This window comes from Idiotropiscis lumnitzeri, chromosome 9 (assembly GCF_059441095.1).
Source record: "Idiotropiscis lumnitzeri isolate Australia: NSW breed Sydney's pygmy pipehorse chromosome 9, RoL_Ilum_1.0, whole genome shotgun sequence".
NCBI lineage: Eukaryota > Metazoa > Chordata > Actinopteri > Syngnathiformes > Syngnathidae > Idiotropiscis > Idiotropiscis lumnitzeri.
In genome coordinates this window covers 12,914,376-12,937,039 of record NC_142399.1, presented here as the reverse complement: position 1 = coordinate 12,937,039, position 22,664 = coordinate 12,914,376, and the positions used below count along the sequence as shown (strand labels likewise).

The 22,664-nt window shown below is 44.6% G+C and overlaps 1 protein-coding gene across 4 annotated transcripts; it reads right to left on the bottom strand.

Moving 5' to 3' along the window:
• Positions 1-550: 550 nt before the first annotated feature.
• LOC148330300 (uncharacterized) lies at positions 551-22,470 on the bottom strand. Of its 4 annotated transcripts, none has more exons than XM_088304425.1 (10): positions 21,666-22,470; positions 17,402-17,440; positions 15,751-15,798; positions 13,091-14,926; positions 3,685-3,892; positions 3,190-3,328; positions 3,045-3,114; positions 2,154-2,200; positions 2,003-2,061; positions 551-1,447 (listed from the first exon to the last, which is right to left on the bottom strand). In XM_088304425.1, exons 1-10 carry the CDS (start codon positions 22,258-22,260, stop codon positions 1,405-1,407), a joined length of 3,084 nt encoding a protein of 1,027 aa, XP_088160551.1. In that variant the 5' UTR covers positions 22,261-22,470; the 3' UTR covers positions 551-1,404. The 4 variants fall into 4 exon arrangements, with proteins under 4 accessions (XP_088160551.1, XP_088160552.1, XP_088160550.1 ...); XM_088304426.1 differs by having other exon boundaries at positions 13,091-14,515; positions 21,666-22,469; XM_088304424.1 differs by lacking the exon at positions 17,402-17,440.
• Between the last annotated feature and the right edge of the window lie 194 nt (positions 22,471-22,664).

Here is a 22,664-nt window from a genome sequence, read left to right as displayed (position 1 = left end):
GACTTGAGATCAGCGCCAAAATGAAGTTGAAAATTTGAAGTCGAAAAGGAAATGGACAATAGGTGCTAAATAGGCACATGCACAGAAATATTTTTGGGGCAGGTGCACAAGCCAAAAAAGGGCACCCATTGTCACAATGATTCCCACGTTTAAGAAAAAAACAGCACATATTCACTTACGTATTTTTTGAGAGCACCATCACCAGTCAAAATTGCAACAACGGTATTAAGAAAGGAAGTGAAGCAACACTCAGGTGGAAATAAAGTCAACACACACCTGTTCAAAATGCAGCTTCTGTGATGTACAAAAAACCAGACCAAGATAAATGACAAAACTTCCTTTAGTTTAGCTTTGTCATCATAACTCAAAATATATATTGTAGAAAAAAACAAAACAAAAAAAATAAAGATTGTCTTAAATATTGGGAAGTGAAGAAAAAAAATCAGCCTGCTCAGAAGGTCAACCCGGGCCAAAAAGGGTGGTGCTTGAGCACCACTTAGGTGCGCATGTGCCTGCCGTTTGGTGTCAAAATGACGAGGAGGCGGTGGCGTCTTGTTTGACTGTTGTTCTAGAAGCTTTATTGGTGGATAATGTTTACATCTCACAACGCATTCCACAAACTTTTTCTGGTCACAAGTTGAAGTATGAACAAGTCGATCACACAATTCAAACAAATGCTGGAAGTTTATAAAGAGTTGAGCTCCACATAGAATATAGGTTTTTATGCCTTGGTTGTTGTTTTTCTTTTTTTCCTTCTCATATTTAATTCAAACGATTTGATGCTGTAAACGTGTTCCTTCCATCACTACACAGCCGCCATGACACCAAAACAACGAGACTGCCAAACGTTTTCTAGAAAGATGATTCGAGCGAATTACTCACAAGCCGTGAAGATGACGATGACGAAAATGATGACGTTGGCAAATGCTCAAAGCCTTGCCCATCACCCGCTGCAAGTAAAACAAACATTCTCCACCCACGAGGAGAACGAAGCCGGCTGGAGGGGAAAATAAAAAAACACGAAAGCATCTGGCCTGTCTAACTAACATGCTCTCATGAGCACACATTCTTACTTTTTTTTTTTTTTTAAATAAAAAACAACAACAATGCGGCAGCCACAAAAACAACAACCTATGGAGTGAGTGACCCCACCGACGGAAGCAGGGTGGGGGGGGCCAGGTCACACATCAAGCAGACTTTCTTCTTCCAAAAAATCCAAAAGTTCTCATGTGGAAAAAAAGTGTTTTCATGATTTAACAACTAAACTTGAAAGGGCGACGTCTCCTTCCTCGTTCCTTCACGTTCTCTCCCTCCCTACGTGGACATAAAGCCCCCTTCCCCTTTTCCGTCCCGTCTGCCCGTTCAGCCAGCCTCCTCTCCACACTTTCTCGCTTCTCCTTCTTGTCACTCAGCTTTACGTTTCATTCCAGGAACTTTGGCCTGGATCCTGCAAGACAAAAAAAGACTGTCAATTAAAAAAAAAAAAAAAAAAAAAACACAACCACTTGACAACAAATTGGTGTCCTTCAAGGGTCCGTTCCGAGAACTTCCTCTGTCACATCTTGATAACATTTGAAACGTTTGCAACGCTTTCATTTCAAACATTTCGCATTTCACCACTAACATGTCAACCAATTTCCTAGTTGTCACTATCATGTGTATAGGAAATGTTTTTTTTTTGCCAACATTGCTAATTAACACTATGTCATTTTTTGGAATTTGGTCAACAATTCTTTTAAGTTTTGATATTTTGCTTTTTCTGCCCAAATATTTCCATTTCATTTCAATCTTTATTTTGCTTTTACGTCAATTTATCAAATTGTCGCTTGTTGGCTTTCCTATAAACTTGATTGCACTCATTATGAAAAAAGGTTAATTCATCAAGGATTACAATAATCACAAAATGAAATTTTCTTCCCAAAGAGGAAGCATATCTTTTCAAAATACTGTTGTATTTATTATTTGTTTTATTTTTTGGTAAGGCAAACACAAGTTCACTTACTTTCCAACAATGTCTTTGACTTGGTTGTTGACTAGCGCCAGATAGTGGTCAATCTGAGCCTGCAACAAAATTCAAATCCAGGTTAAAACAAAAAACATTTAAACAAGAACAAGAGGCAGAAGAGCACAAAATGAAGTCTAAAAAGCCTCACCTGGTGTTTCTCGTAGATGATCGGACAGCTGAAGGCTCCGATAACGGCTAAAGAGAAGAAAGACCAAAAAAAAGTTGTCACATTGAAAATTGTGTCAAAATTGCGTGGGGAGTCTGAACTGAAATCCAGGAGAAGTGAAGAAATGCACAATGTGAGACTGAACAAAGAAAAATGCTCACATGGAAGATTAGTGAGAGATTTTTTTTTTTTTTTGGCTTGTTTTGTTTTTTAAAAATCAAAACGCGGACTTTTACTCCATGTTGTTGGAGACAATTAGTTGACTTCATTTTTTTTGTCTTGTTGAAAGGTGTTGAATTATAAGAAAAGAGGCAATTGTGAGAATTTGAAAAATACTTCCTCGGATGTCCTGAATGCGATTAACATCACACGAATCAAAATGAATATTAGACATTGTAATTGATCGTACAAATGCTGCATTAGCTGCTAACGTGCTGTTTTCTTCACTTCCTTAACTTTTGCGATGCACAAGTTTGAAACAAACAACTGAACCAATCCAAAAAAACAGCGGACGAATAAAAACAGAGCAACTTTGTCATTTTGCTGATGATGAAGGCTGAGGTAACGCGCTGTGTACAATAATGTGATGGCCGCATTCAAAATAGGTCAACATTGGAACAAAATATTAGTTGGCTATTCATCTCTACTCATTTCTGCGCTCTCGTTCTCAAATTTGGGAACAGAACAAAATCTCAACCGAGGCAGACTCATCTCGATTGGCCGAGTGTGTCGAAAACGCACGAGCAATTTGTCTTTGTCAAGTGAGTTCATCTGCAGACAAAGGAGTGAAAGCTGAGCAAAGTTGACGTCATTTTTTCGGACGCTCTTTGCACGTCTGCGCTCTTTTTGATTTTGCACAAGCGTCGCACTCACCCAGAATGACCAGCGTGAGTCCGTTGAACAAAGCTCCAACGTAGGTCAGGATCCACATCAGCACGGCAAACTGCAACGACACAAGGTGCTTTAGTTTGTTGTGTGCAGGCGAAAAGGAAGGTACGAGCGCGACAACAAGTTGCACCTTGATGGAGTCCACCAGGTCCTCGACCAGGAAGAGACGCCTGAGCTCACCGACGCTCTTGTTGATTTTGTTCAGGAGGGCGTCGCTGTACTTGTGCACCATGTCCTCGGACAGCGCCACCTCACGCCCCAGGTACTGCCTGCCGCGCCACATGAACATGAAGCCACACGTCGTCAGCGGATTGCAGCACTCGCTCGCTCATTCAGCGCAATTCTCACGTCACTATAGTTTGTCCTTATTAAAGGGCGCATTTAAAAAATAAATACATTTTTTAGATTTAAGCAAGATTGCTGACTTGCGCGGCAGAATTTCACCATAGTTCGTCAACTTAAAAAAAATACTTCAGTCATTCCTTTTAGGTTACAATCTCGAAATGAAGCCATCCATTGATTGTAGCAACCAGGCTAAGGAGTACAGCGGGCGGCCAAGTTTATGTTTGGGTTGCCAAACGGCATTTTATGATCTCATTATTTCTGCGCAGGTGGCGAGACTCACTTGAAGGGGTGTCCCTCGTCGGACTTCTGGATGGCCTGCATGACGCCTTTGTAGATGCGGAAGCAGACGGTGACGGAGAGCAGCGCCAGGCCGATGTAAGAGCAAACGCTGACGATGCTGCACACCGTCAGCGAGAGCAGCAGCAGCAGCGTCGCGCCAAACACGACGCCCGTCGTCTTCACATCGCGCCAGTAAACCAGATCCACCACTGAGGATGCCAACAAAAACATTATTTGGCACCTGCAGACCGCGAGCAATTATTTTAATACTTAATTTAACCAGATGAATTAAAAACTAAAAATCCATCCCTTCATTCAAAAACAGGGCGGTAAATTGTCAAGAGTAGAAAATGGATCAGGATTCAGTGACTGGTTTGGTCCGTAACATGGAAGGCGGATAACAAATGAATGTGGGGAGAAGCACAAGTTGGGTTGGGGTTGAATACACGAAAATGTGCTCAGAATTGAATATTCAACTTTGACATGCAAGAGGAAGAAGCTGAAAGGAAATGTGTTCACACTGCTTGGATGGGACGCATGGAAAGGAAATCTTCCGGTCGCACTATTTTTAACTCTTTACCTCACCGATTCAAAGTGTAAAATTCAAACAGAGCACAAACTCACATGAGAAAAGCGGCTGCTTTATTAGTGACATGAATGTAACGTCTTTTGTTGAGAGTGGAAGTGAAAATGACGTCCACTTGCGTTCGTTGTCTGTGCGTCGCGGTTTAAACTAAAACGGGGAAGGAATTGTGTCGGCTCGCGCATGCCAACGGGTTATGTGAGCCAGATTTGCTTTTCATCCATGAGCTGATTTAAAAACACATTTTGTTCTTTTTGCGTGCAACCAAACATGTGATATGAAGACGGCCAACTGTCTTTGCTTTGGGAGCGCAACGTACAAAAAAAAAAAAAAAAAAAGTTTTGCAAAGAGGAACCACCACGTCAGCGCAGCTCTCGGGCTCAGGCCAACAAAAAGCATGAGAAGGATGACGGATGGGAAGGTCACGATTCATAAGTGCATGACTTCTTTTACGGGTCAGATGGGAGGACTCCTCTTGGATAAGCGAACATGACTCAGCACGTTTTTTTTTCTCTCGCATCAACCCAAGGGCCGCAGCTGACTCAAAACTTGTCTGCTTTCTGCTTTTCTACTCGAAGGCATGACAGCAAGCTCTTCAGTTAACCGTGTAGACCACCATATCAAAATCCCCGTGAAGCCACATTTGAAGGTGATATGTTGGACTTTCGCATCGGTCAAAGTGAAAATTATCTCATTGTCTCATCCATCAATATCATCTATTGAGTTTGTGACTTCAAAATGGACCGGATGAACCCCCAAAAGCATTTTTGGGTTTTGAAGCATGCGGGTCAGCAGTTTGATCCGAAGAAATCCAGCTCCGAGACATATTTAGATGACACCTGCCTGCTGGCTCGTGCGGTACCCATCAAAGTGTCCTACCCAATTGAAGACAACGTTCACTGTGTCAAACTTCTTTGACATCAGACAGCTAGTTAGTGAAGATTTGTTGGAATAAAATTTAAACAACACATACACTAATCCACTAGATCTACAGCAATGATTATGTGGTGCTATATCGTCAGAATGCTGGTTTGCCAATAAATTGTACTTTTGTTTCAAAACTTCTTGGTGCTCAAATGTTTTATTAAGTCTTGCTTTTATTTCCACGCAACAAAACATTTACCAACCAGCCGCATAGTCATCCGCTTTATTTACCTGCACTAGACATGACACATGATGTCTGTCAGCATGTTTTGCTGCACCATTTGTGTTTAATCTGCTGCTCAATGGGTTAGAGTGGACATGGATGTAATTCTAGCGTTAGCATTAAACAGACAAAAGGGCAATGTGGTTTGGAAGACGCAAGGTTCAGCTGTTTTCTGCTGAGTTTGAGTAAACCTAAAAAAATGCTTTTGAAGCCTCTTTTATTGTTGACTTAATAATCTGCCAGAGAGCTAGCTGCTCTGTGTAGCGAGTCGAGCTCCTTGCCACCATGGGGTGCTTGTATCACAAGTCTGCGATTGCAAGCCAAAGCAAAAAAGTTAAATAAAAGGAAATGAGCCGAGTGTTAATGATTTCCTTGTTGTGGCATAAAACTTTCTTTTAAACGAGAACAACATTGATGGCCATACAGCTTTGTTTGCATTCATCTTGAAACGTATACTTGGTTATGATAAATACTTCAATATTGACTAGTTGACGTCGATTACGTGACGTCAAAATGCGGCCACGTAATGACGGAATTGAATGCAATGACGGAATTGAAAACGAAGCCTCGCACGAGCTTAGGCAAACGATTTAGCTTTGGACCTGACGGCAGCAAATGCCGACACGGCGAGCAGCCATCAACACGTCGCGCAGACTTGCAATGAGCTCAAAATCCAACGACGCAAAGAGGCGGTCCTGCGGTCCAAATGAGGCCGCTTGGCTACATATGGTCTCAGGCGGGCGAGCACCGCCGCAGCCCGGGCTAAAAATAGAGCCCGTATGAGCCAGCTCAACAGCGGCCGCTGATCTCGTTTGTGCGCCGCTGCTCATTTGGTCGCCAATCGCCCCGAGTGGAGGTCATCGCATCGGGAAGCCCCGCAGTAAGCATGCGAACGCCACCGCCCGGCGGCCGAAGGGCTCTCCTCGGCGTGACAAAACGTCCCGCGAGCCCTCTGTCCCTTATGACCTCCGCTCCCGCACTCGCACGGCCAGCAAGACCGCTTGTCATCCGCAATTACACACAGCCGCCCCGGCGACACAAAGCAAAGCAGCCGCAAAGCGCGTCCACAAAGCACACGCAAGTGAACGAATGAATGAATCAAACGTGACATGACGATTGCACCGACCCTGCTTGGCGTCCATGTTGAACCTCCACGGAAACACGCAGCAGCCGCTCCGGAGCTCCGCCCACTGACGTCACAGTCAAGACCGCGCATGGGTCTTGCCAGAAGATGCGCGCGCACGTCGAAAGAAAGAACGAAAGGCGGACCAGCGCAGACGTGCCTCGCGCGTGCACGTCTTGAATGACGAGCTTCGAGGGGAAAAAAAATCGGGGCAAAATTTTGTGCCACGATGGAGTTAGTTTGAAAACGGACACGGTATACCTTAATCAAGTTTTAAGTGTAAGTGCAAAAGAAAAGTTCATTTTAACAATTTATCCCATTTTTTGTATTTCATTTACAATTATTCAAATTGATAAAATACAAAGTAAAATGTAATATGTAATATAGCTCATTTTAATAAAATGTGACTTTTTTAAATAAACCAATTATAACTGTTGTAAGAAAATGAATTTCCAGACACATTTAATTAAACTTAAAACTAAAGGTTAGAAAGTATGTACAACATACATTTAGATTCCTAATTTAAGGCATTCTCATTTTAAATAAATTATAACTTATCAGGCAGCATGGTGGCCTCACAAATCAGAAGTGCAGGGGAAGATGTAGTACTACTACATGCCATCGGTGGCGCTAGTCACTGCTTAGCCTTTGATGGTGATGTCCAATGACAGCGGTCTTTTGTGAATGGGAGTGATTACTTCGTGTTTGCGTTCTGCCAGCCACCCATTACTTCAATAGAGGAGATGTGAAAATGTGCAAAGTTCATTTAGTTCTTGAGAAAGAGTTTCAATTTTCATGATTTTCGCGATCATTTGTCCCGACTGACCGACCCGATTGTACATGTTCAATTGGTCAAACTTGCCCCACAGACAACAGCTGCAACTTTACGAGGTTGCAGGCTACACAAACACAGACGGTGTGTACAGACTATGACGTTGGATTGGTGTGCCGAGGTCTTAACGGCTAGCTGGATAGAAGAGCGCAAAGACAAATTAATGACTCTCAAGACCGCCGTTATGCAACATCACTGTCAAAGGCGACGCATTAACTAGCGCTGCAGATGGCATGGAGGGGTACTACTTCTCACGCATGCGCAGAAGGTTCTGAGTCATCGGCATTTGCGGTGTGTTCTTCTGTCATTTTCCGGTCCGATGTGCTGACTTTAAGGCAGACGCGACTGTTGGCCACGACGGCCGACATTGGATTGGTGTGTTGAGGCCTTAAGAATGACGTGGCAGCCAGCAAGCAGGCAAAGCTCCACACCAGGAGGTGTTGAAGAGACGCCACAAAGCTTTGTGACCAGAATGTGTCATTAGTCTGGCCAGAAGAATGATTATTTGTATTCATGCTACATAGGCGAAGTCTTTTGAACTTTGGATACTTTTGCTACGACCGTGAGCCACATTCACGGTGATTCAAACGAAAATATCAAATCAGAAGTACGGTAATCCCATTTATCGTTGGGGTTACATTGCAGACCACCTACGCAATAAATTAAATCATTTTTTACAGAGAAAAAAATCTGATTACAGATTAATCGGTCGCTTAATAAAAAAATGTATATACGTATATGTCTAAAATAACATTCTCCTGCACCCCCCGAAGCATGTTATTGGGCATCAATTATACAATTAGTAGATTTTTGATATTCACGGGCCGACTTGGTCCTTATTCACTGTGAATAGTGGCGGTCAACTGTAAATGTTTGGAAAAAACAAAAAAAAAGCTCCTTTTCAGTTCCCAGAATGCATTGCGTGGCACAATGCATTTAGTCAATGACATTATAAATCCTTGTCAAAATGCGTTTGTGTTACCAGTAGTTTATGCGAGTCACATTTAACACATTTGTTTGAATTTAGTTGCACTATACATTTATTTTAAACAAGCTGTGATGAGGTTGTGTGTAAAATTGTGATAATCCAAGCTATAAATATGACAAAAATCGAACGATGCAGTGAAGCAGCAAAAAGCGAACTGCAATATAGCGAGGGACGCCTGTTAAATGAACTGACCTAAGACTCTAAATGAGTGCATGACATCCAATTTCACACTTAATGGAGATCACTTGATCGTGAGCCAAAATGCGGTGAGAACATCATATCACATGACCTTCTTCAAGACCTTCTCCTCCAACCGCCAGCGTTACGCTTCGTCAGCTTCCAATGAGGGAATTCAATTGGAATTTCCCTCAGGGTTTGATATGGATTTGCTTAAATCACTTTAAGGAGAAACTTTCATGAACTATGAGAACTTGGAACAGATGATGATGATGATTATTTATATTGCCAATGAATCATGCTTCCTTTCATTGGTCACAGCAAACTGACTTAAACGCACCAAAATCAAGTATTTGGACATTGGATGGTTTTCCATGGGGTCCTCGCTTTATGACCATTTTATCCATTCACGGAGATGAAAATGGGAAGTATAGTGCTGAGTGTGCCATTTGTGGCAGCTTTATTATTATTATTGCACTGCATAAACTAGTTCATTTCACACCGTTCGTAACCATCGGACTGTCGTGCGTTGTACTCATCCTGCAATCCTGATTTTTGAAGTTTGTGCACCTGCACTGCACCACAAGGGGAAAAAAATGACATTGCGTTCTGTTACGTTAGTGTTTAACTACTTGAGTCTCCAGTCCCTGTCAAACGAGATCGGGAGTCACTGAATCAAGCAGACATTTTTCCAGCGCTCGTCTTTGTTAGCTGACTTGGAGCAAGAGACGAGGTACTCAAAGAATACGGCATGAGATTTCTCAAAATCAAAGATGAAGCAGTTACGAGTTTGCTTCCGGACAAACTAGGAAATGAGTCAAGTTCATTAGCATATTAGAGTCCCTGCAATCAGTCATTGAGCTGTCGGCAAAAATTGCCTGGCTGTGAAGCGCTTCAACCGCCCCTTCTGCCGTCCACCTTTGGACACAGTGGAAGCGTGGACAAAGGTCCTTGCCTCCATGTTGCAAGCAGACAAACGCGCACAAAATTGCAGATAGAAAACTTGCACAACCGCAACACAATGGTGACTTGCTTCATACAGACTAATGACTGATGAGTATGTTTGTGGTTCAGGGGATAGTTCATGTTTGATCAAGTCAGACGACTAAGTCAGACACAACCGTTATTTGGGGCTGACAAGTCAGGTTCAGTCAAGTCCGTGTTCCGTGAACATATTGCTGTATGTCGCTCAGAGAGGTATTCTTTTTACAAGCGTTGCTTTTTCGCTGAAGAATTCAAAATCATCATTAAGCTTAGCCAGGTCTCCTCGATATTATTTAAGTCACTTCAACTCATTTTCAAAGAGGCGTCATGACGAAACCTAGCGTTTCAAGTGCTCCAGCCACGGAGACATCAATGGAGAAGACACTCCAGTATTCCGCAGACACGTCATCATCAGCATGATAAGCAGTCAAGTAAGAAAGATCAAGTCACCGCACCGTGCTGGCTCAACTCGTCTTTAAGCTGATCCAGATCTCCGAGATATGCTGAAGGGAATGTTTATCCAAACCATCTTGAAGAGGCATCATGACCAATCGAGCCACTTTCATGCGCTCCACCAAGGAGAAGTAGTCTATTACAGTAAGTCTATTTCACACCACGTCGTCATCGTCAAGAAGTAAAGCAAGCAAATTGTCAACGTACCCTGCTGCCTCCACGCAGCTTTGCTCGTGTCCGCGCGTGCCGTCTCCATGCCAGACAATCACAAGCGCACATTCCACATGGACACTCACCACCACTGCACTGGCAGCAAGGAAGAGGAGGGAGGTAGGGGGGAGGGTGCACGGGGTGGTTTTAACACCACAGAGGGCGAATGAGCAGTCAGCTGACTGTCAGCCACCGGCGCTCTGACGCAGCAACAAAAAGAGCCTCGGCCCCCCCCTTCACTGATTTGGCAATGAAAGCAAGTCACCCCCTGCATTAAAGTCACTGCTGCCTCTCTCAACGGCCTCGAGGCTTCCTGCTCATGTAGGTGGTGCGAAAGACTCGCAAATGTCTTCATTATATTACATTCATACATATTGAACAGTTTGAAATTAATTCTTTAACATGGCAACATTCCTTTGCGCTTAACCAGGTCAACTTATTTACTAACCAGCCAGCAAGGGCTGACGTTCCAAAAATCGGGTTTCAAGTCAAGGGTTAGGGTCTCACTGCCGCTTGAGGTTTTAATGGAAAGTTTCTCGCCAGGGTTCTGGTTTCAAATCATGGTTTTAACGGTACGAGGGTATCAAGTCCATTTGTGGCTATCTGGGCGTTGACATGGTGGAGACTCGAAAAGTGGCAGCGAGTCCTTCCTTCCTCCATTCATGACTTGCTTCCTTCCATTCTTCCTCAGATGAGTTCATTTAAAAATGGATACTTGATGTTGGCCCACTTTATAACTATTACTAAAATGAAAGACATCACCTGCAGCAGCATAGTATAAGCCTTAATCACCGATATGAATTAGTAGCCTTGAGTTCTTGCTCAGCTTTCTCATTTTGGAATATAAGGTGTTTCACGCTTGTGCTTGAATCGTCTCCTCCATTGACCAAAAACTCTAAATTGACCCGTGATGTAATGAGTGTGCCAGCTCATTTATTTGTGCCCCCGCCCTTAACTAGCGACTCAGTTGGGATAAACTCCAGCTAACCCCGCAGCGACCCAATCTAATAATGACTAACTCACGCAGAGAAAATGGCTGTATGGATGGTTTGTGAAAGAACCCCCAAACAAGCAGTTTCCAGCATTTGGCTTAATTCACAGACTAACCTATCACGAAATCAATGGCTTCTGGACATTTATCACAAGTACAAAACCATTTTTGCCTCAGGAGCAGTAACAGGGTAGCTCCACTAGAGGGCAGCCGTCTCCTTCAAGCATTACTTTCACATTAAAAGTTGTCAGCCAAAGCTTGACGTTTGAACTCCGAGATGACTGCAGGAAAAACGCACCTCAGCGTTTGGTTCCTTCGTCAATGATGTCATGTTCCTGTATTGTGTCATAGGCCGTGTTAACAGTTGATAGCAGCAGTTAATAAATCCAATGTTACTTCCATGTTGAAAGGGTTGCTTACATAAAAGTCCAAAGTCTGTCTTCACGCAGCCAGTGACATTTTACCTTCATCTTGGTTGATTTGTCAGGCTGATTCAATCTACACGCGCAGAAATTACAAGTATGCGTCGTATCCTATGACTCGACACTTGATGGACTTTACCCGGACATTTCTTTACAGCTACAAAGAGTACCTGAAAACTTATGAGTTGTTTAAAAAAAAAAAAGGAAAAAAAAAAAGGCACAATGTGAAGACAATCACATGTTCACGAGAGTCAGCTGTACAACTAAATCTTTGCTGACGCTCCTCTTTCAGCAGAAACCTTAGAGGGTCTGCCAATGTCGCAATGCAGGGAGGAGGATTTAATTAGCAGGGGATCCCTCTCTCTCACTCACACACGCGTGCACGCACGCACACACACAATGCATTCACTACAAGATGTGAGTGAAGATTCAGCTGAGTCGTCTTGTGTAGGATGAGTCACGTCTTTTGTGTTCAAGTTCGGGTTACGCTTGCTTGCGGCAAGATGCGCTACAGAGACACAAAATTTGTCTTCAGTCCTGTGTGAACTTGTCAGTGCAGCAGAAGCGTGCAAAAGTTGAGGAACGGAAGGGAAGGAAAAGCGACATTTACAGCAATTCTGTTCACAAGGTAGACCTGCATCATATTTCAACAATCATCTTTGTGTGCAATGACAGCCAGTCCCAGTCAACTTCCAGTACTGTAAAAGTCGGAATCAGCCGTAAAAGTATAGGGTCGGTTTGTGCAAAGTCAGAAAAAAAAATGAGGGGAATTTCAACCTGCAAAAACAAATAGCTGAGCTAGGTCTAGAAGGTTTCATGGCGTTTGATTATAATCAGCTTTCCTTTCCAACTCAAGGTGTTTTGTGTAAAAACAAATCAACAAACCAAAAATATTTCCATGCATTTAGTTTCATGGTCACGCTCAGTTTTAAAGCGTTTCAAATTTGTTTAAGGACCCCTTTGAAATCAATCTCAAACAATTGTGCAATATTATCTAGAAATATTTAGAGTAAAGTGTTGGAGATTAACAATAAGATTGGCTTGGATATTTGAGAAAATATATTGGTGAAGCAGCACATTGCGATCCAGCTTGAAAAAGGGCGAGGCTGCTATCTTGTTGAGACGTCTGTGGGTGAGTGAGTGTTGGCTTTCAGATTAGCATTGTGAGTTATTAGCTCGTTTAGGTTGTGCATTGACATACTCATTAGTTGGAGCAAAAAAAATGCATTTTACTTACCAGAGTTTTAAAAAATGAAAGTGTTAAATGCATGCAAGAAATTGCAAAAAGCATGGAAGGCAGAAAGTGGAGGTGGCATCAAGGAGATCATGATGGGATCTAACGGTAAAAGATGCTTCTGGTGGGTTGGGAGAAAACGATGGAGAAGAGCAAGAGTGATGGTCATTATATCGATTAAAATGGAGAGGCCAATGAAAATGGAATGTGGGAGGTAGGGGTGGGGAGGTGGGTGTTTCCAAGCCCAAAGTGATTTTGTTTACCTGCAGAAATGTTCACGCTTGGCATCTTGAACAGTTTGCCGCTCTCTGCGCTCTTCTGTGGCACCGCCTCGTCTGGCTTACTGACAGAGGAATGAATGCACGACGTTTGGAATGGGGGTTCCTGGGTGCTCAGTTTGTCCAGCTCGGCCTTGCTCTTCTGCGGGGAGGACTGGCTTAGGAAGCGGTATGAGCTCTGACTTGGAACTTCTCCGGCCATCTCAGGAGGAACTGGAGCAGATGCAGAAACTGAAGCCAGCCCTTGCTGCTCAAAGGTCGGGTCCTCATCCAGGGGGATCTCTGGGGGCTTGGGGGGTGCAAACTTGGAAGTATCAAGAGCCTCAAGAAACTCGTCAATTACTCCTTTAGGTGGTCTCTCAATAAACTCAAATTCCTCCGATGACACCTCATGCTCAGAGACCTCTTCAGTCATCTCGGGCTCCTCCAGCTCCAACTTGGCATTGTTCTTTTCAACCTGGAAACTAGTAGGGTTCCTGGCCATGGCTTCCAGAACTGGAGACAGAGAGTCTGCAGTTGGTGACTCAGACTCGGAATCCTCAGCGGGGGCTTTCTTGCTCTCAAAGTCGAGAGGCTCAAACTTTTCTGGCATCTCAACCTGACTTGAGAACCAATCTTTCTGGTCAAGCTTGAGCGGTTGCTCTACTTTCACCGGTGCTGGGGTAGTTTCCTCAGCCTCTTTGACCAAATCAAACGCACCAAAGCTTTTCACATCTTCATCTTTTGGTTTGTCAAACACTTTCACTTCCATCTCATCAGCCATCTCCTTAAGCAAAGACACTTTGGCATCCAGAGCGAAGGGGTTGTTGGCTGACAGGTTGATTGGGGGGTTGGGTGACTCCATCATCCTACGTTCCAGAATGGGGCTCTGCTCCTCTGGACTTCCCTCAGAGGACCCAGAGTCCAGTTTGTCAGGGTTGAGTGGGGAAGACTTCAGGATGTCGGGAAGTGATGGTGGCAGAGCTGTATCCTCTTCATCCTCCTCTTCATCTACCTCTTCAAGGCCAGATGAGAACTGACTGACTGGCTGCATGAGGGAATCAATGGCCTTCATGCCTGTCTCAAATGTTTTCCCCTCGTCTAAGAATGATGGCGGACTATCCTGGAGTTCTTCAGATTGCCCGTACTGGACAAGATCTGGAGAGGGACTTTCTGAAACTTTAGTGGCTCTGCGGTCAGATTTGGCCTCTCCAAAGTTGTGGGAGCCACTGTCCGCAAGCGGGGAAAAGCCATCAAATGGGTTATTATTCTTCTTCACCTCGTACATCAAGTCGTCGTCTTCATCCGAAGGGTTGCTGTGCAGCTCCGGTTCATATCCGGGAGAGCCAATGGCGGCTGCTTCCTTGGAAAAGGAATCCATAGCGACCTTAAAGTTGTCTTGCGATGTTAGGAACTGTGAATCCCAGTGCTCTGTCGGGTTAGAGGAGGCAATGTGAGACTTGGCAACCATCTGGGGGGTCACGGGGGAAGGTTCTGAACTAGGATGCTTCTCCTCAGGTGAGAAGGACACTCCACTGTCATCACATAGAATGTGGGGGCCTGGGTCTTTACCTAAGCTCAGGTAAGGACCAGTTAACTGATCTAGTTCACTCTTATTCTGACTATGGCCAGGTCCAGAGTCTTCTTCGTCATCCTCCCAGGGCATTTCCTTGGATCGGACAGCACCGGCCTGAGTGGGAAAGGAGCCTTGGGCTAGAGCAGATCCCGGCGGATAGGGCTGGTTGGGGCTCTCTGTCAAAGAGAGCTCTTCCAAGGAATCGGGGGAGTGGAGAGGGGAGAGAGGGGAGATGGGAGCAGGGGAATCACCCTTCTGCTCAAGTTCTTGAGGAGAAAGGTAGGAGGGAGAATGCAATACAGCACATATCAAAAGACAAACTCCATTCCCTACAGTGCCCACCAAACCTGGGGAGGACCCATACTGAAATACCTTCGGAGCTCAAGACCAGACAAGTGCTGCTGAAAGCTCAACTGCGCTTGGTGGACATGCTCCTGGGCACCCACTCACAATCATGCCAAACATTTCTGAGTTGGTTTCTAGAAGGGACAACTTAATCATTGATTCTTGTACAGATAATAATGAACCCTTGTGGGGAAGCAAACCAAACGATTCACAAGATATCCTACAGTGATTGTCAGGAGTGTTTCTTACAAGGTTTTTTGGGACAGTGTTAACTGCCGCAGACAAGACTTTCGAGCATTTGTCTGGTGTCCATCTACACATACGTGCTGATACACAAGGGGCAATTAATATTGGTCCCAGGTCTGGTGCCAGTAATCCATGTTAGGCATGGTCATCAAACTGTTGTATAATGATTCTTTTCAAAGCACAACATGTAAAAATGGCCAGTTAAAATGTCTTCGATTTGAGACCATTGAAGAGAATCATCATTCACTACCTATTACATTTACTGTCAAGCTTGTCTACCAAAATCACAACAACAAAAGCACAATGCAGTGCAAAAATGGCACACAAAAACAAGTGTCTCATGCTGCAGGAGTTGAAGTCTACTTGCGGCATGCAGTAAGGTTGTTTTTTTTTCCACTCAAGCTGAGTGACGGAAAGACACAACGGCAATGACACTACAGTGGAGACGAACAAAAGGGAGGAGGAGGTGGCAAAACCAAAGCGAGCAGAGAGGACTTGCCTGTAGGGAATTGCATCAGAGGTTGAGGTTTAGAAGGAGAAGAAGCATCTGCGGAAGAAATGACAGAAAGTGGCAGAATGAAAAAAAAATAAGTCAGCTTGTTTTGACAGCAGAAATGAGCAAAGCATCAGTCTCCATCACCTAAGTCAGACCACTTCCTAACTCATCAACCTCGCAAATGGGACATCCCATTACAGCTGTGTCCTCGATGAACACTTGAGGGGTACAAACAAATGTGCAACAAGGGAATAACAAGAACAGCGTTAGACTAATTGAAGCAGCCAGCAGACATAAAATCCCCCTTCATCACAATACGTTTGGTCAACAGCTGACCTTGTGTAGCCAAGTCATCGAGTTCAGTTGCCTTGTGGCACCAACATGTGATGACAAAAAAATCAAACTCTCCAACATGTGTAACGTTCAGTAGCAATCAGACAATTGTCTCCTAAGGAACCCTCAAAATGGTCAACATGACCTGAAACTAGCAGCCTTCCTGAGTCGTTTCACAATTTTTGTCATTCTAGTCATGATAGACGTGTAACACATTTCACGATGCTAAGTAGAAGTGTCAAAACTAAATCGATTAATCGGTCAGTAAATTAGTCACCAACTACTTTGATTGTTTAGTGCCATTATTTTATATTAAAATTGTCCAAATCCTCTGAATTCAGCCTCTTTGAAGGATATATATTTTCTGATTTCTGTAGTCTTTTAATAGAGCAAACTAAACCTGTCAAAATTGATTACATCGACAGCTAATCGATTAGCAAATTAATAAACTATTTTGATAATCGAGTAATGGTTTAGAGGCATTGTTTAATTAAAATGTATCTAAATTCTGATTCCAGCCTCTCAACAATAATTATTCGCTGATTTCTGTAGTCCTCTTTTGTGCTTAATTAAAATAAGACATTGGCAAACATTTTCTTTTACTTTGGAAAACAATGACCCAACCAGTGTGCATGCGTGTGTGTGTGGGGGGGGGGGGCGTTTGTGTGCGGTTGCGTGCGTGCGTGTGTGTGTGTGCATGATTGTCTGAGAGAGAAAGGACGTGTGATAAAAGACACGAGATTGGCTGAAAACAAAGTTAGAAGTGGTCAAATGACAAATATCAGCTTGTGACAAAACACGGGGGTGAGCGCTCTAACAAAACAGCAACACAAAGATTCATTTGTCGTCCAAAAGAAAAAGCAGTGCCACAGGACAAAGTTAAAGAAAAGAAAGCTAGTGCTTCCAAACAAACTAAAATCACAAAAAGACAAAGAGCAGAAGGACGACGAATGAGCTGGTGGTCCAAACTAGGTGAACGTGACATTGAAACAAAAAGACATTTTATCCATGACCTCAGCGTGAACTTTGTCAAATCAAAAGTGGCTTTATGCGAGCAAGTGCGTCTAGTGGGTGCGTCGTGTAACAGCAGAAACTCCCAGAGGAATTTGGAACATAAAAGCAGGAAGTGGAAATGGCGAGCAAGGAAAGAACGACGTCAAATGGGGCAGGACACCTTCAATCAGGACATTTCTATTCACCAATGGAACAATCATTTTGCGGTCGGATTATTTTCATCAAATCAAGTGCAATGATCACAATCAATCATGCATCTGATTGGTTGTCAATCACATTTGATTAATCTGGTTGCTTGGTTGGTTACCTCTGCGGTCCACGTTAAGTTTCCAGCCAAGGAGACAGCCTAGGAATGAACCAGTGACAAAAAAGTTTCAGCTTTTTACTAGCCCAACAATGGATAGACTGCCCGCTTGAACATCAAGAGTCGGAATGGACACTCATTGGATCGTCTATGACCAAGATACTTTTTTTCTATTTTGTTTCGGTTATTGCAAAACAAATTTTCTTCTCAGCTAACCTCACTTTTGACCTCAACAATCCAATAAGATCAATACACAAAATGTTTATTTTTGTTTGGAGTGTAGCTAAATAAGGTAAACTGAATATTTGAAAGAGCTCTCAGTATAAAGCAGTACAGTTGTAGCCACAACAATTAACATAACGTCAAGACGAAGAACATGAGCTACGCTGTGTATGAGGTGTCATCAATCCTGTTCCCCGAGGGCCGCTGTCCTGCCTGTTTCCCGTCTGCAACACACCTGATCCAAATGATCAGGATCGTTATCTAGCTTCTGCAGACCTTGCTGACTATCCGATCATTTGAATCAGGTGTGTTGCAGCAGGGACAGACGGAAAACAGACAGGACACCGGCCCTCGAGGAACAGGATTGAGGACTCATGAGTATTCACTTCAAAAAGTCAAATCCAACAGATGAGGATTTTCCCATTTTAATTGTACCTTACGGCTAACGTAAAACCCATAATTAAAAAAAAAATTAATAGAATATCGCATAATAAAAGGATTAACATGCAAATTAGGTAGGAATTCATTGTGAAAAGTATTTTCAGTGTGTTTGATAATATAAAATTGAAGCACTTAAGCTCATTAACTTTTCCACCTCACTACCATAAATAAACTCCAATGACTCAGCACGTTATGAGTAAGTAAGACACAACCCGTGACAGCGCGGAAGTTTCGACCCGCGGGTAGACGATCCGGTCACATTTGGTGTTCCGTCTATCTGTCAGCTGCTGTGTGTGTTGGCACGGTAACCAAAACGACCTGGCGCTCTCATTTGTGACCAGGGCACCAAGACAACAAACAGACCAGTAATCCAGCCGACCGGACGCCTCAGTGACAGACTACGATGGATGTAGGTGACCCAAAACAAGCATGTGGGTCAATTAGGCCTCCTGTCAGTCAAAGCGTCTCACAACAAACGAGTCCCAGCAGCAGTTGTCAGATCAGACACAGGCTTAAGGAGCTTTGAGGAGGCCAAACGCGCACAACCAAAAGTTCTCAGATAAAAAAAAAAATAGGTTGGTTGATTTTTTAAATCAAGGCTTCATGGCTTGTTGTTTGAATAGGTATCCTACCTCATGAGGAAGTACATAAGAAGTAGGATTTTGGGGCTTGTTAAAATAACTTGTGAAGAAGAGACAGGCCATACAGGAAAGTTGTACGTGTCCAAATTCCCCACCAGCAGCTATGATGTTACGAAGTATCCAAACCAAGATTTTGGATTTGTAGTCATAACTGTTTGTGTAAGCCAGATGGTGGAAATGAGGCTCTAACTAGTGATGAGAAAATGAAGCTTCAAATTTGCTTCATGAACCAGTTGAATTTTTTTCCACTCATCTTCATGACACCGTTGGTTTAAAAATAAAAAAGGGATTGGCAAGTCATTGTGCTTCCAGGCCTAAATTGAACAGAAAGTGCCACCGAGAGGATTCAATAAACAACAACTGGTGCTTGACACAACTTGAAGCCTCACTAGTTCAAACCAAACAGTTTTTAAAAGGTGAGCTTTCAACTGTGCCAACCAAGACATCAGAAAGTACTCGCGCAGTCCAGAGATCATTCAGTTTCGAATGCATCAACACATATGAAAGCATTTTTACGAGCACTTCTTTAGGACGACTCGTTCCCCCAGGACCAACTGCCTGTTTCTACATTAATTTCCAATCCAGAATCGTTCAGCCCTACTGTTGTTTTTTAAGGCAGATGTTTCGATATATTTGGCCAAAGTTTATGGCGCATAGAGATGTGTTCGACATAAACTAAGTAATAGTAAGGCCATAGCGTATATTATTGTACCACTGTATCAAATCATATTGAGGTACATGTCATTCTGTGACCTGCGTATCGATGTACCTATCATATCGGCAGTTTCACAAAGACCCACAAATCGAAGTATTTTCCCAGCAGAGAAGGGCAAGGGTGATACGTTGGGAATTCTCAGTACAGAAATGTGGTTTTATAATCTGTACCACTTTCTGATCAAAAGTATTTTGGTGGCTACTGTTCATAGAAAGGAACAAATTATAATAATTATGTACATTTTGTTGGGGAGAGAGGTTCATTAATTCACAGCGGAAAATTGACCTGTGGGTCACTATTGCATACTGAATGGTGGATCAGTGGTAGTCGTCTCTCAACTCAAAGGTTGGGAGTTTGATCCCCGGCCAGCGCGATCATGCCAAAGTGTCCTTGAGCAGGATACAGAATCTTCAGTTGTGTCATCGGGAGGTAAATAAGGTAACAGTGTGAAGCGCTTTGAGTATTGAAAGTAGAAACGCAAGCGCTGTACAAGTGGCAGGCCAGTTATCATTTACAAAAGCTGTAATACTACCTGTGAAATTGTTGGCCTTCCTTTGTCCCCTCTGTAGCGCATTAGTACCTTTCGTGCAGACCAGTATTGCAGGAGAAGCAAAATTGAAATGCTCAATGTGAACAAAAACTATCCTAGAAAAATATTATTTAGGCTAAAGATGCTAAGCTACGCTCAGCTGCGTCTTTGTTCTAAGTGTTTGTGGTTTGGACCATCAGGCGGCCCCGCCCTGACTCCCTGCCTCCAGTCCCTCTCTCTCTTACTAGCTCGTTCGTTTGTTCTGCAGGCAGGCCTCTTCCATCCCGACAGGCCTGTTTGTTTGCAATCTGCCTTATCTCCATGTACAAAGCCAATTCGCATCAACAGATTTATTGCGTTATTCATTTTGCCACAGGATGCTCAGACTAATCACAAGCAGGCCTCATTGCTAACTAGCAGCTTTCAGGGTACTGGTTAAAGGGGTGAGCTGTGAAGCTCTTGCCAATGATCAAGCCAAAAACAATTCGTTTGCAGCCATGAGGAATGAGGGTAGGATCTTGGTGGGCTCATGGAAGAGATGCTGCGAGGAAAAAAAGACCGAGTGGCCACGCTGAGCAGATTCCTTTGTTGTGACTAATCTGATTTGACCTGGCTTCCATTATCGGACAGTCCAGAATCTAAGATGCCTAACATGACTAGTTTGGCACACTGACTCGAAAGTGTTGCAATCGTCCAACACCTGACCCCCCCCTCCTCCTCCAAAAAAAATTATAAAACACCGACGAGATGGCAACTAGCAGACGTGTGAAGAAACAATGTGCGGCCGTTTGCGTGGACAAAACGTCAACAAGCTCCTTAAGAGGACCGGACAAGTATGGCAACTCAAACGAGGTGGATTGGCCACTTTTAAACGCGAGAAAGGTGATTCTCCTCGTGGCGTTTAACTGCTTCAAGTGTTTATATTTGCTTCAAGTCGCAGAAAATGAACGAGTCAGCTTGTCCGATAAAGGAACTAGGCTGCAGCTAGCAACGGGCTGTGGCAAGCAGCAGATGGACGCTGCTCATCCGATCAAAAAAAGTCTTCGGGAACGCGCAATCATCGGACAGAAACTTCATCCGAACTGCTTACACGAATCAGATGCACGAGAGTGTGTGGGAATCGGCGCTTCTCGGTGTCAAATTAGCCGATGATGCAGCATATCGTCCAATGACGTTTGCGTCCAAACAGGTGGGCCGCATCACACCCCATCTGCCCAAGGCGGGGACGTCCTCGCCCACACCTCGCAAAATGCGGTCATTTTCTTCACCTCTATTGTGTTTTGAAAAGTCAGTCTTACCTTAAGTGTGCTTACTGCCATTGGCTGTCAACAAACCGGCTTCTTGTCATCACGATTCCCCGTCAAGCAAGCACGGCCAACCGCCGATTAGCCGCGAGCTAACTAGCTAACTGGAAAAGCAGCAATCGAAAGGCACAAAATGAACCTCGTTAGGGAGGTCGGGTTTGCGCAAATGTTGCTTTTCTCAACACCAAATGTGTTGCAATGTGTGGCCAAGCCCCGGCCCGGGCGGGTTATGCGAGGCGTGCGATCCGCGTGAAGACGTCCACATGCGTGTGTCAATTGCTGTCCGAGCTGGCGTTCATTTTGCCCCCTCCCAAAAAAATGTCGCTCTTGGCGCTTCAAACAACATGACACATTACAAGAGTCGTTGAAACATTACAAGTCGTCTCCCAGCGGCGATGAGCGTCTTTATACTCACAAGATGCCGGAGCCGGTACTGCCTGTGTGTCAGCTGGTGGCTGCGCTGCGTGTGCGGGGGATGGCGCTGCTGGCTGGGTTTGAGCCGCCGCGGGGAGGGCGTCGCTCTCCGGACGAACCTGTGGCTCCGCTTCAGCGCTGACCTCGGGCGGTGAAGGCGTATGGGGGAAGCTCGGGGTGCCGCTGGAGTCTGGCATGCGCTTCACCACCTCGTCCTCCTCATCCACCTCCTCCTCGTCCTCCTCCTCCTCCTCATCATCATCATCATCGACCTCCGCCTCTTCTTCTTCTTCCCTCGCATGTATCAGCGGGTTCGGTTGCGGGTCCAGTAAGCCGGGCTCCACCTCGGGAGGTTCCGTGAACCCGTGTGGCTCACCATCTTCAGCCATGTGCCGCTCCAGGGCATCCTGGGCTCCGCCGACCAAGTCCACAATATCGTCCATGCCGAAGAGGTCCGGCTTGGGATGGTCATCGAGCGGAAGACCGGTGTAGAGTTCAGACTCGGCCTCGGGTTCGGCCTGGTAGTGGTGGACCAAGTCGCTAAAGAGAGCCGAGCTGGACGACACTTGCTGCTGCTGCTCGTCGTTGTCTGCCATGTTTCTTTGTCCAACTCGAGTGAAGACAAAAAGTTTCAGTGGCGCTCGCCTTGACACTAAAAGTCCACTTTCGACTCGAGAAGAACCGCGAGTTCGAACCTGAAGCTCCCGCCGGTCTTGTGTTGCTTGGACGCCGTCGCCGACGAAGTTTGGACTCGGGCGGCACACAGATAGTCGAACCCGAGTCAGGGCGGGCAACGCCAAGTTGCAAAGGCAAAGAGGAGGACTTGTTCCAACCAATCAGAGTCCGATTACGCCTTGTTGACATGCACAATGACCAATCAGGCCGGCCCACTGCTGGTCGCGCCCACTGGGCGGGGCTCGGCTGTAAATGGAGAAGTTTGAGCTGGTCAAGTGTTGCACAACAACGTCGCCAGTTCACCACTCCTTCAACGCTGCAAAAA

Excerpts from the sequence above, each read along its gene's own strand:
- LOC148330300 (XM_088304425.1), bottom strand. The coding sequence starts at position 22,260 with ATGGCAGACAACGACGAGCAGCAGCAGCAAGTGTCGTCCAGCTCGGCT. Across the intron at positions 14,927-15,750 it reads TCTGATGCAATTCCCTACAG|AACTTGAGCAGAAGGGTGAT; the intron begins GCAAGTCCTCTC and ends TTTCTCCTCAAG. Across the intron at positions 3,893-13,090 it reads AAGCGTGAACATTTCTGCAG|TGGTGGATCTGGTTTACTGG; the intron begins GTAAACAAAATC and ends TGGCATCCTCAG.